Genomic DNA, 13591 nt, shown 5'->3' on the forward strand with positions numbered 1-13591 from the left:
CCAAGGACCCTTGAACTGTCAGGTAACCCATCGATTGTGGCCAACCTACAGCTGTGTAAGTCACTAGGTCCGATGGCCTGTCACATAGAGACTGCTCTGGGCCCCTCACCCACACATTTACATCCCCTTTAGGTCACATTGCACTGTGGTTCAAAACAGCCACCCACCCTCACACAATGTATTTCATTTCAGCCATAGGCCAGAACCATGATGGACCCAGCAATCAGAACCACAAAATTCTCACTAAAAAGTTCTGGGTTCATTTAATTCCTGTGTCTTCTTACAGACAATAAGTTCATAGAACAAACGGGGACACAGATGCAACACAGGTTGCAAGGCGGCATCTCCAACTTGAGGTGTCTCCTGCCAGTCAGGGGACACGGAGGCGCGGCAAGTATGGTGAGGCCCGGGGCGTGCCTGTGGGCGTGAATCCTCTGGTGACAGGACCAGCCTGTTCTACTTCCACAGTGTTCTGCGTGTGCTCCCCGGGGGCCTCCTGGGCGCTGAAGACTTTGTCGTAGTACTCAATCAGCAGCTCCGTGAAGAGGTTCAGAGGTACCAGGGCACTCAGGGAAGCCACCCCCTGAGACGGCCAGATCAAATTCAGCCCGAACACACATGCCAGGTTTGAGCTGGTCATCTTGTTTGAAATGCTCTCCTGAGATACCTGAAAGAGGCCGCAGAGGAAACCAAGAAATGAGCCCCCAGGCATCAGCAGCCTAGATTCTGTCCTCACCCCAAAGAAGACTGGTGTGGTAGGGAGAGTTCTAGATGATTCCGTCCTCACCCCGAGGGGCTGGTGTGGTGGAAAGAGCTCTGGAGGCAGAGGGAATGGACTGGGGAGGCGGCTCAATTCGTCTCGCCAAGTGCTTGCCACACCAGCCAGTTTGGTCCCCCGAATAATATAGTACACGCCTGTAATCCCAGCACCGGGGAGGCAGTGACAGGTGGATCCCTGGGGCTCACTGGCCAACCAGCCCAGCCTACTTGGTGAAGTCCAGGCCAGGGAGAAACCCTTTCTCAAGAAACAACAATGGAGCCAGTGAGCTGGCTCAGTGGGTAACAATAGCTTCTGCGGAGCCTGGCAATCTGAGTTTAATCCCTGGGGCCGACAGTTGTCTGAGAGAACCTGCTGTTCCCTGCAGACGGTCTTCCAACCCCCATGTGGTATGCATGCTGTAACGTATGTACACATGTGTGTGCATGCACATACACACACACACATAAATAAATAATAAACAAACAAAAGAGTTCTGGAATGGAGGCCGCAGGTAATGTCAAAATCCATACATGCAAAGCCAAGAATGTGACATCATATGACAGACTGTCCCCTCTGTCCCTCCTGGCTCCCATCCCTGGGCATCGCATCAGACCATCAAGCTTCTCAGAGGAGCTTGGCTGGACCTTGAGTGACATCCTTTGGTGGTTAGAGTGGAGTGGGCGTGACTTTGAACCTGGGAAAAACAGCCCGGGTCTGTGCTGGTGAGAAGCCCCAGGGCCAGTCCTAGGGCTGGGCTTCCTCATCCTGGGAGGCAGCTAATTCCACTTACCTCATGCAGGAAGCCCATGAGGTAGCGGAGGACGGTGTAGTTGTGCTCCGGGAGGCTCTGCAGGATCAGGCGACAGTGTGTCACACGCAGGCTGCTCTCCACACCTGCAATGGCATGAGGCTGCTGGCCCAGGCGGTACAGTCCTAAGGCCAGCCTGGCCCTGTAACTCGCTAACACCCTACTACTTCTGCCAGGCTCCTTCCTCCTCTGTGTAATTGCCTCAGAAACGACTGATCGCTGGCAAGCAGGGCAGTGTGTCACTCTGCAAACAGGAAAAGGCTACACCAGGGCCAGCAATTAACACAGAGACTGTAGCCCACATCTGGCCCAGCGTGTTTCTTTGTCAATAAAGGCTTTATTTGTTCTCTCTACCTTCCAAGTGTTGGCATGAGAGGCGTGTACCACCATGCCAGCGATCAGCAATGTTTTACTTGAACACAATGTAGCTGTGTGTTGACACATTGCCTGGGGCTGCTTGAGGCTTACAGCGAAGGGGCCAGCAGCTGCCATGGAGGCTGTGTGGCTGGGAAGGCTGAAACATTTACTCTCTGGCCTCCTCTAAAATAAATGCACCTTCCCATGAGTCTTAGTACACAGATCACCACACTGTGCTGTTCTTCTGGAAAGCCCCACATTCGGGGGTGGAGACAGGGTGCTGGATCTAACTATTTTCACACATAGACCCTCAGTTCCCACCATTGCCCTTGATTTGAGTTTTGTTTTGAGACAAAGCCAGGCTGGCTTCAAACTTGTCGTATAGCTGAGGATACCCTTGAACTCCCGGTCCTCCTGCCTCCATTTCCCAAAAGCTAGGATTATAGGCGTATTTCTAGTTTATCTAGTGCTAGGGATGGAAGCCAGGTGCTCTAGCAACTAATCTACACCATCAGACCCTCCACCCACAGACATGTGCACAACCCTGTTTCTGAGCCCCCAGCCTCTGACACACCACTGTCCCCCTGCTAAGCCTGTGCAGTGACTAGGAGACCCTGGAGCTGTATGAACGCTCCTTCCAGGACCCAGGATTCCAGCCTATGAAAAGCCTGAGGGCTTTCTAATAAAAAAGGGAACCGAGCTGTGGTTGCTTAGTCATCTCGGTGGACAGTGGACAAGGAATGTCCTTGCCATTCCCATTTCCAGGGAAACAAGTGGCCGCCAGCTCCAGGCTGTGGATGACACGGTCTCAAGCCCCTCTTCAGAGAACAATGGCCTCAGAGAGGACATGGGAGGAACACAAGCCACTGTGGCTATTATGGTGGTCCTCCTTACCCTTCCCGGGGAAGCAGGCAGAGCGGCAGAATGTCACAACAATGACTGTGATGTCAGTCAGCTGAGCATATTCTTACTTGTTCTGAGCCAACGGTGACCTTGAGGTCCTGATCTTCCTGCCTCTGCCTTCCAGGGGAGGAGTTACATCTACACAGCACCGTGCCTACTTTATTTGGCACTGGGGTGGGATCTGGGGCTTCCTGCATGCCGGGTGAGAGCTCTGTTTACTGAGCTGCATCCCTACCCCTTGCTGTGCCGTCAATCCTCAGAAGAGCCCCAGTGAACGCAGAGGGGCTTCATGGCTGCCCCAGGTCACACAACTGGTGACAGTCAGCTCTGGACAGGGGCAATGACTCTCCTGACTCCTGGGTAACCAGTGTTCTCCTTGTCTCTGGAGACTATGGCCATCAGGAAGCTTCCACAGGGTTCCCAGGAAGTGCCTGCATACTTCACTTGAACGAGAATTGTTGCCACCTGAGTAGGGCCACCAGGCAAGCTAGGGTCACTCTCCCCAACCCTAAGGACAATTTGGCCCACTCTATGTCAGCAGCAGCCTACAGCCTCACTGAATAGAGGGGTGGCCCCAAGTTCCCCTCTGCTGATCCGCAGGGCGGGGCAGAAATGAGGCCAAGGTTGGGCAGACACTGCCTCAGCCGAGACAAGAGGCTGGAGTTGGCTCAGGTACATACTGGTGATCCCGAGAATCTGCTCGTAAGCTTGGAAGGTCAGGAGTGGCTGGGGCAGCTCGCGCAGGAAGGTCTTCAGGATCACAGCTGGGACATGCATGTCTCCGTAGTCATCAAAGTTCACCGGCTTTCCTGAACACAGGAGGGCACAGCTGAGCAGCTTACTCAGCCCATGGCTTGCGAGCTGGAGGGGGAGGTCACAGCCGTGTGTCCCAGGGAGGCCTCCGTCCCCACCTGGATACGGGGTTGCTGTTCCCCACCAGCTATCCCCTTCCTGCTCCTCCCTCCCTCTTCTAGGGTGCCCATGGGGCCAGCCATTGGTTCCCTCCAGGTAAGGTTTGGCTCTTCATGGAGATTGAAGCTCCAAGGTCAGGGCCTTGTCTCTGGGGCTCCACACAGGACCAGGCTGGTGTCTAATGCCCAGCTCGGGACTGTGCGGGCCTAGTGTTTGATGACTGAATGTATAATTACAGGAACATGGCGGGCTCAAAGCGGGGCTGGGGGGCAAGTGTTCCTGGGAGCAAGATAGCTACTTGCTTAGTGATATTTTGGTGGTACCCCTAGCTCAGATGCCAGTTCTCTGCTTGCAGGGTCGAGGCTGCCTATGTAAAGCCATAACTTGATTTCCCTACCTTGAAGTGTTAGTTCAAATCATGTGACCACGTGGTGTCAGTGGAGAAGGTACACAGACAATAGGAGCTGGGGCAGTGCCTTGCCTAGCAGGCTGGTGTCTGGACACAGGATCCCCTTGCTCTACAATGGGATGGTGGTTGGAGTTCCCAGGCAGCAGCCTTGCCCAGACCTGTCTCTAGGGTTAGGTGGGGTATGGAATTACCGAGAACTGGGGAGTGGCAGTCGAGAATCAGGCAGGAGGGAGGGGTCTGGGGCATTACCTTGATCGTACAGTCGCTGCACCTGGCGGACAGTCTGGGCGCTGGCCGATCTCCGGAACAGACCCTCCGTGCGCAGCCCTGCAGGAAGAAGAGACTGGACACCTCAGTTCCCAGAACTCTGGCCTGCCTGAGATTCTGCGAATCCCCTGTCTGCGGCATCAACCTCCCATGGCCACAGGTCAGGTTTTCCAGTCACCCGATGTCCCACCTAAATCTCTCTCCCTAAGAGAAAGGAGTGCGGAAACACACAAGCCCGAGCTCCAGTAGCCCCTGCCGCCTAGCAGCTTGTGACCCTGATTCTTCACCACCAGTTTCAAACATCACCAGGCCCCGGTTGGCTTCACAACCAGGAGAGAAAGTCAGGAACAGCACCCTAGAACACACGAGAACACTAGGCAGCAGCCTGGAGGCTAAAGTCCTTCTGGTCTCTCCTGCATCTCCTTCCTAGCTTTTCCACAGCCCCACAGTGATGCACACATACCCAAGGTGGCCACGCTGTACATGCAATGCTTCTTTCTGCCTTCAAGCCATGATCTCAGAAAGCTGTGAAGCCCAAGCCTTCCAAGTCAAAGGGTATACCCATCCATGGGCCATGGAGCCTGCAGACCCAGGCTCAGCCCAGACAGTGAACCTGCTGCTCACAGGGATGCACACACCCAAAACTCTGTGAGTTAGGTAGGTATTGGTATTAACCCCGCTGGACAGACCAGGGGATGGTGGCCCAGATAAGGTAAGCAGCTGGCTCCAGGTCACACAGCAAGCACACAAAAGACACACACACACACACATATACACACAGGTATTTAAAGTCAGATCATTTAAGGCCACACCTGGGGCCACTGTGCATCTAATGCTTGCTCAGGTCTCAGCTCCAGCAGCTTGTAGGGTATTCAGGATCTGAAACAAAGTCCTTCTAGAAAGGCGCTGTTGCGTGACCTAGCCAGAGCTAGCTCCTTACCTTTCTCCCTCAGGTACGTCACTGTCCACCGCAGCACAGGGGGGATGAGCTCGCCTTGATTTTTGTCTTTGAGGCTGAGGAGGAAAAGAGTACTGGCTTATTCCAGACCCTGATGGCAGGCACGGCCAGCAGAAGGCCCTTGGATTCCCCTTTCTGAGAAAATACAACATCAAGGAGTGTCCAGGGATAGACACAAGCTCAGACCCCACCTACGGACACGAGAGTCCAAACACTTGGGAGACAACACAAAGCTGTAACTCAACCCAGAATATACTGCGGAGAACCCTGGGGACTGGAGGCTTCCCGGGGGCTACTTCAAGGCGGAGGTTTTGAGGGATGAGTAGGAGCTTGCCAGAGGACAAAGGAGTGAAAGAAAAAAAAAAAAAGCATTACAGACAAGAAGACACACAGAGAGATACAAGAAAGTCTGACTGTGACTGTGAGTATGGACCTAGGAGACCAGACGAGGTGTTCATCCAGTTTTAAAAGGCACTTGCTGGGAATGGTGTCACACACGTTTAATCCCAGCATGCGGGAGGCAGAGGCAGGCGAATAGATCCTGGTCTACATACATAGTGAGTTCCAGGACAGCCAAGACTACAGAGAGACTCTGTCTCAAAACCAAACAAAAGTACATATTAAAAACAGAACAGAGAGGTGGAGTGTGCACAGGAGCCCTGATGCTGCCAGTCAAACCCAGCACTGACCTCGCTGAGCCACTCTTTCCCCTTCTGTTGAGTGAGTGTGGTATGAGGCTTGTTGCCTGGGCTGGCTGTGAGATTAGCAGGGGACACATGAAACATCAGCAAACCTGCTCTGTTCCCATGTGGGCGGTCCCTGGATATTAGGGGTGAACCTATGTGGGCGGTCCTTGGATATTAGGGGTGAGCCTATGTGGGCGGTCCTTGGATATTAGGGGTGAACCTATGTGGGCGGTCCTTGGATATTAGGGGTGAACCTATGTGGGCGGTCCTTGGATATTAGGAGTGAACCTATGTGGGTGGTCCTTGGATATTAGGGATGAACCTATGTGGGCGGTCCTTGGATATTAGGAGTGAACCTTAAACACTTGGCTCAGTTCAACTAGGATGTCCATGTCACAGCAGTGATGGCTGCCACACACCCTGACTCCGTGCGTGGTTTGGTTTCACGGAAATCTTTCTCTCTGCTAAAACCACACATGTAGGACCCTGGAAAGGCACCAAGTAGCCATGAGACTGTCCGGGCCTCCAGAGACGTCCAGGAATGAATGGGCCCTTCCCAGCCTGTCCCAGGTCAGCTTCCCCTTTGCCAGCTCTCAGGGAGGAGGTGATGGGATGGGGAGAAGGGACAAGGCAGCACCTGCTGCAACACTGTTTTCTAGGGAGCCCGGAGCTACGCTACTGCTAACCAGATCCCTACCCTCCTGAGCCCCAGGCTCCCTGGTTCTGCAAAGCAAGGGTACTGGCAGAACCTCTCCAGGGCCTGAGGGATGTAGAGGTGTTGTTAAGCAAAAAACCAATGCTGGTGCTGGTGGCAGAAATCATTCTCATGCCAGCACTGAGTGGTGTCCCCAAGCAGAGCATAAACAGCCCATGACAGAAGGGAACATTTGGACCCAGTAAACTGTGCTGACCGTACAGGTCACACAGCAAATGACCAAGCTGGCCATCATTCTTGGAGAGTCCTGCTCAGCACGAGACAAGGCTGAGCCACTAAAGACCCCTCTGCCTGGTGCTTCGCTGCCCTTTGCTGTTTAAAGCAGATCCTTCGGGGACCCGCAGTGCCTTGGGAACCATCCAACCCCACCTGCTATGGCAGTGGAGAAAACCCAGGTCCCCATGGGGAGGGATTTTCCCCAGCCTCAGGCCACTGTCCTGTGTATCTAAGGAGTGGCATTCTACCTCTGCCTATCAGAGCTTACAGCTACTGGAGACCTGACCAGAAGTTGCTACTACCTATAGGGCATCCACAGTTCTGAGTTTCTGCAAGTACCCCACAGTCCCATGCCATCTCTCACCCCTCCAGCCCCTACTTGCTGGCCCAGACTTCCACCATGGACTCAGAGAGTCAGTGGCAAGAATAATAATTACCCACGTAGGAGAGCAGGTGGACCCCACTTGCTTTCTCCCCAGGCAGCTATGCCCAAGGCAATGGGGATATGTCACATCATGTCCCTCCTAAGCACCTCAGTGGTACTGGCAAGGACCAGGTCTCTGTAAAGATTCTTGGGCACATTAAACCCATCCCCTAAGCTGAGGTTCTAAGAGGCACCTACCGAAGCAGCGTGGGACACAGAGCAATGTCCAGGAGGATGGGGATACTTTGCTCATAAGCTTTGCTTGTCCCCTGGGAGAAGGGCTTGGCGTCAGTCAGAGCGAGGTTTTCCTGCTTTTGCATGCATTATATGCGTTGAATGCATAAATGGGAGTGCAGGGTGGGGAGGGAAGAGCCATTGCAATGAAGCTGGTTAGTTGGTTGCAGGCAGAGTGAGCACCTGGGTCTATCCCAGGGCGCTGGCTTTTTCAGCTCTCCAAGACAGTCAATGTCTTCTAAGCCTGCCCCAGACCTCTGAGATGTCATTTAGTTCCCAAGATGGGAGGGATGGCTGCAACTCCCACCACCATGGAGCCCCTTGGCCACAGGGTCAGAGCCAGGGAGGTCCCGGATGCCAAGGCAGCGGGACAGCGCCGACGGGTTAGTGGCAGCTGACTGTGCATCACACGTCTTTGTTGGTGATGTAAATGTAAAAGGGTAAATGATGCTAGTGGCATCAGTTCATGCCCATTTTCATAGAGGACAAGCTGAAGCTCGGAGAGGTAAATTATTTTTCTTGAAGACACACTGCTTAGTGTGGGCTACAGCTAGGGTTGAAATCAAGCTAAGCAATGGCTCAGCAGTTAAATGTGGGCACTCTCCTTCCCAGGGAATCTGAGTTCAGTTCTCAACACCTATATACACATATGTGTGTCAGTTTGTAGTCCTTGGAGCCTGGAAAATAGCACCAGATATATACAAGAACAGACGTGTGTGTGTGTGTGTGTGTGTGTGTGTGTGTGCATGCATGTGTGTATTTTATTTTTTTTATTTTTTTATTTTTTTGTCCTTCTTCTCTTTCCTTTTTTTTAAAATTTATTTATTAAATATTTCTGTCTCTTCCCCACCTCTGCCTCCCCTTTCCCTCCCCCCCCCCCCCACCACNNTCTCTCTCTCTCTCTCTCTCTCTCTCTCTCTCTCTCTCTCTCTCTGTCTGTCTGTCTCTTCCCCCCCTCTCCCCCCCGTGTGTGTGTAAGGCCCCCCCTCCCTCGTCAGCCCAAAGAGCAATGTGTGTATTTTAAGATAGGACTTTTCTGCATATCTCTGGATGTGCTGAAACTAGCTATGTAGACCAGGCTAGGCTGGCCTTGAACTCACAGATCTCCCACCTGCTTCTGCCTCCTGAGTGCTGGGCTTAAAAGCATGCACCACCACACCTGGCAACACACAAAATGCACAGACTACAGCTTGTTTACTGAGTTGGGGTCTGGAGGCTGTGAGGGTGCTAGGAGGTGACAGGACAGCAGAGCTCAGAAATGCTGTGGCCTCATGTCTATGGAGCCAGTCGTCTCTGGGTGAGGAACTAGAAATGGCTTCACAAGTGTCTTGAAACTTTGCTGGTGTGGAGGGCCTATTCCTACCTCTGTTGCTATAGCAAGAGGCCTGATGCTGTATCATTTACAAATAAAACACATTTATTTCTTATAGTTCTGGAGGCAGGAAGTTTAAGTGGAGGCAGGTACTGCATCTGCCTGGCTCCTGGCCAGGGCTTCTCACAAATTATAATGTGGCAAAAAGGGGGCTGAGCACAAAAGAGGAAAAAGCATGAGGAGCTCCCTACCTATCTTCCCACAGGCGAACGCACTAGAGAGAACACCCAGGTCTACTCATGAGGGTGGAGCCTGTGGCCTGGGTGCCTCTTGCTATGTCTCATTGCTCTACTGGGAACAGCAGTTCCATCCAACACACTGGCTTCCAGGGATGCTGATACCATAGCCGGAGGCCTCAGTAAGTTGAGTCAGCATGCACAGCACAGAACCAGGGTCCAGGGCAGCCCACTCCCCACCACTAGGCCAATCAGAAGGAACCAGGTCAGATACTCTCAGGACATCAGCAAAGCATGACACAGGGCTGGGGATGGGGCACGCAAAGGTTCCTGATGTATAAGCACACAGGCCTGAGTGTAAGCCATGGAACCTACACAAAAAGCCAGGCAAGTAGGATGCGTTTATAATCCCTGTGCCAGGGATGCAGAAATAGGCAGATCCCTGGGCTTCACTGATCCAGTCCATAATCATTGAGCCCCAGGCCAGTGAGAGACCTTGGCTTGGAAAATAAGGTGAGTGATAACCTGAGGAACAACACCTGAGATTGTTCTCTGGCTTCCACATGCACGCACACACACACACACACGACAATCTACAAAACAGGAGACTATATTTACAAAGCATGTCTTATAACAATCCAGCATCCAGGGGCTGGAGAGGTGTGTCAGTGATGAAGAGCATTAGCTACTCTTTCAAATCATCTATCTCGTTTTGATTCCTGGCACCACGTGGTGACTCAACCATCTCTAACTCTGGCTCCAAGTAATCCAACACTTTCTTGCATTCTCCACTGTTGGGACCAATTAAGTCCTGGCCTTCGGCTGGATGTTGGGATTAATTGAGTCCTGGCTTTCAGCTGCTCTGAGCACGAGACCTTCAAGAGTTCCTGATGGCAGGAGAGTGGTTTCTGGTGGGTTTGGCTGGGCCGTGGCTATCTCTATATAATCTGCCCCTGAACACAACAAAGGGGGAATTCAAGGATGACCCGTGTCTCTGTCTCTCTGTCTGTGAGTGTTTGTGTATTTTAACCTCCAGCCCCCTTGGCCGAAGCTCGGTAACTGGGTTCAAGCGTACCGAATACAGACACGGGGGCGCGGTGCACGGCATTCCACAGGTGTAATGCATAGACTACATAGTGTATGCAAGCAAAACAACCCATATACATTAAAAACAACTTTATTTTAAAAAACTAGACTGTATTTTTATCTATCTATATCTATTTATCTATGTATGTATGTATCTATCCTATCTATCTATCTATCTATCTATCTATCTATCTATCTATCTATCTATCTATCTATCTATCTAGTATCTAAGCATTTTGCCTGCATATATGTCTGTGCATCCTGTGTGTGCAATGCCTGTAGAGGCCAGAAGGCTCTAAAGCCTTGGAACTGGAGTTACAGACAGTTGTGAGCTTCCATGTGAGTGCTGGGTACTGAACCTGGGTCCTCTGGGAGAGCAGCCAGGACTCTTAACCACCGAGCCATCTCTCCAGACCCCTATATATTTTTACAGCCTTTACAAAAATAAAAAAAGACAAACAGCCAAAGGATCTGAAAGATGTTCTCCAAAGAAGTGATATGAACAGCTATTTACATAAAGAGACACATGGCATTGCTGGTCACAAGAACAAAATGAGAGACTCAGTGGCCTTCCCTCCACACCCACCAGAATGGCCACAGTGAAGGAGGAAGACAATGATGAGTGTTAGCTGCTGATGTAGGAGCAGGAACTCGAACTGCTGGTGGGAATGGGAAGTACTGGGCCACCTTGGAAAATGGCCTAATGGGTCCTCATGAAAGGTGTCACCCTGCGGATCATCTACTTTTCCCTGTGACACAATCCCTGAGAGAAAGCCACTAAACTGAGGGGTGGGGCATTTGGGCTCACTCTTTGAGGAGACACAATCCATCATGGTGGAGAAACATGACCACAGGACCAGCTCACAGTGGCAGTGGGAGCCCACTGCGCCTGCTCACACCACCAGGGATCAGAAAACGATGGGGACCGGTAGTGGAGCTGGATTATAATCCTCAAGGCCCTCTCCCTAGTCTCCTACCTCCTCCAGAAAGACTCCACCCCTGAGGGTTCCACAAACTCCCCAAACAGCACCACCAGCCAGGGACCAAATATCCAGCACAGAAGCCTGGGTAGGGGTGGGGGTGGGGTGCACTGCTCATTAAAGCCATAACTTTGTGCAACCCCGTGACTCGGCTCCTAGCTGTAGATCCAAGAGAACGGACACCCCAGAAACTCAAGATCTTGTGTGTCAGTTTTCAGACCACCATTATCCATAATAATGAAAAGGTGGAAACAACCAAAATATTCAGTAATTGCTGGAGAACCAACAGAATCTGCTATGGCTACATAATAAACACATCCGACTACACACTCTATGCACCTCGGACATGATGCCAGGCCAGAGAACACAGCTAAAAGGCCCTATGCTTGGTGTGGTTCCAGTTCATGTCTAGAGTTTAGAGATGGAAAGTGGGCTCGTGTCTGTGAGGGGCTTGTGAGGGAGGAAGGGCAACAGATGTGGACCGAATGTTCTGGCATTAAACAAGGTGGCAATACCCATGGCTGTAACAACCCTCACCCACAGAACGGCATACTTAGAATAGAGAAAGCTTACCCGGTAATCCAGGCCTGGACAGTTCCTGGAAGTGCATGTAGGTCAGTCCTGCAATGGTCACGGTATCCTACTCTGAGAAGTGGGTGGGGGATGTGGGGTTTGTACATGCATGTGTGGAGGGGAGGAGTCTATACATCCTATTTTGTGTGGAGCCAACAGGGAATGCTTCCTAGAGGAGGGGATAGCGAAGGGACCATATTCGGCACACTCTGTGGCAAGGCCTATGGTCACCAGGCCAATGGTTCATCTCTGGACTTGTCCTCTTTCCCAGACTCACGGATACCCAGAGGGGACTCACATCTATCTCCTCGGGGATGACAAGCCAGCCTTTATGTTTCTGCAGTGTTGGGGATGGAACCCACAACCTTGCACATGCTGGACAAGCCACTCTGAGCCCTGGCTCAGCCTGAGTGAGACCTCTGACTTCCTGACTCTGCCTTCCTCTGTTGGCTTAAGCGGCTCGTTCCAAGTGATGACTTTCTGTTGTGAACTTAAATCAGCAAATTAACATTGGCGAATAGGCTTTGGTTATGAATTTTAATGTCTTCCATTCATTCGCAGTCCAAACAAATTAGATATCTGGTGCTTTATTTAATACGTTTATTGCCATTTTATTATAGTCATTGGCAATGAGACAACATAAAATATTAATTTAAAGGAGCAATCACACAGATTATCTCTTAAAGTGGCGTGCACGGAATGTATTCAAAGGCATCTGACGCTGCTTGCTGTTCCCTAAAGAGATAACGAAGTGGGCTTTTCTGCGTGGGTTGGAGTGGATCATGGTGGTAACGCAGACTAGGCAAGTGCTCCACCACCAAGCTGCACCCCAGCTCTGTTTGTCTGATGGACAGATTGTCAAGAGCAGTAACTGGCCCTGGGAAGGAGTAACTAGCAGTGTGACAGTTCCAGCAGTGTCCTGTGCGCTGACTCTATGTGGGAACACCCTGCACGTGCTCAGGTCACAAGACCAAAGGTGTCCCTGGTGACTTGGTTGCATAGCTGTTTGCTTAGGAATGAAACACCCTCTCCTGGAAAGGGGAGGAAGTGGGAAGAAGGAGGAGGGTTCCCAAGGCCCGTGACTTCACCAGAAACTTACAAGTTTCTGTGGCTTGTATAAGGTTATGTAAACAGTGAACACGGCTGGGAAGGGGATACTCTTGGAGATTTCTACAGAACCCACAGGTGCTCCAGGGATCTGGCCTGGGACATCACCCATAATGGCTGTGGGGCTTCTCAAGGATGCAGTCGCCTGAGTCACCTGTGCTCCCATGAGTGATCCCATCGACGCTTTGGTCTGCAGACTAGACTTGGACAGAACCTCCTCTTTAGTCTGTCGATCTCTCCCATCTGAGGTGAACAAAAATGGCCTCCTCCAGAGCTGGAGGGACAACTCAGCAGCTACGGGCACCACCCACTCTTCTAGAGGACCCAGGTTTAATTCCCATCACCCGCCTGCCATCTCGCAACCATCTGTAACCCTGGCTCCAGGGGAACCGATGCACTCTGCTGGTCTCCATGGAGACCAGGCACATACATGGTGCACACACACAGGCAAAACACCCATACACGTACAACAAAACAAAAACCAAGTCTTCCCCCAGGAAGTCAGTCACACAGTAGAGCTGAGAGATCGATGACAGCCACCAGCAGTTTCCTGTGCACATCGCTCAGACGCACATTGTACAAACCTGTCCATGACACTTGTTTTTTTCAAGCGGTTGCGTGTGCACATGTGTGCTGATGAGTGAGTGT

General features: G+C 51.7%; 1 protein-coding gene across 2 annotated transcripts in view; it reads right to left on the reverse strand.

The window, feature by feature from the left end:
• Nucleotides 1-237: 237 nt before the first annotated feature.
• The window catches only part of Arhgap8 (Rho GTPase activating protein 8), a 45903-nt gene continuing 32549 nt past the window's right edge, over nucleotides 238-13591 (reverse strand). For both annotated transcript variants that reach the window (XM_050130019.1, XM_050130009.1), the window contains exons 8-12: nucleotides 5357-5430; nucleotides 4399-4476; nucleotides 3509-3637; nucleotides 1551-1654; nucleotides 238-667 (exon numbers count right to left, since the gene is read on the reverse strand). In XM_050130019.1, coding sequence (XP_049985976.1) covers nucleotides 371-667; nucleotides 1551-1654; nucleotides 3509-3637; nucleotides 4399-4476; nucleotides 5357-5430 — 682 coding nt within the window. In that variant the 3' untranslated portion in view covers nucleotides 238-370. The remainder of the gene's footprint in view (nucleotides 668-1550; nucleotides 1655-3508; nucleotides 3638-4398; nucleotides 4477-5356; nucleotides 5431-13591) is intronic.

Source organism: Alexandromys fortis, unplaced genomic scaffold, assembly GCF_014885135.2.
Source record: "Alexandromys fortis isolate MF-2015 unplaced genomic scaffold, M_Fortis_MF-2015_v1.1 scaffold_28, whole genome shotgun sequence".
In the NCBI taxonomy this organism is placed as follows: domain Eukaryota; kingdom Metazoa; phylum Chordata; class Mammalia; order Rodentia; family Cricetidae; genus Alexandromys; species Alexandromys fortis.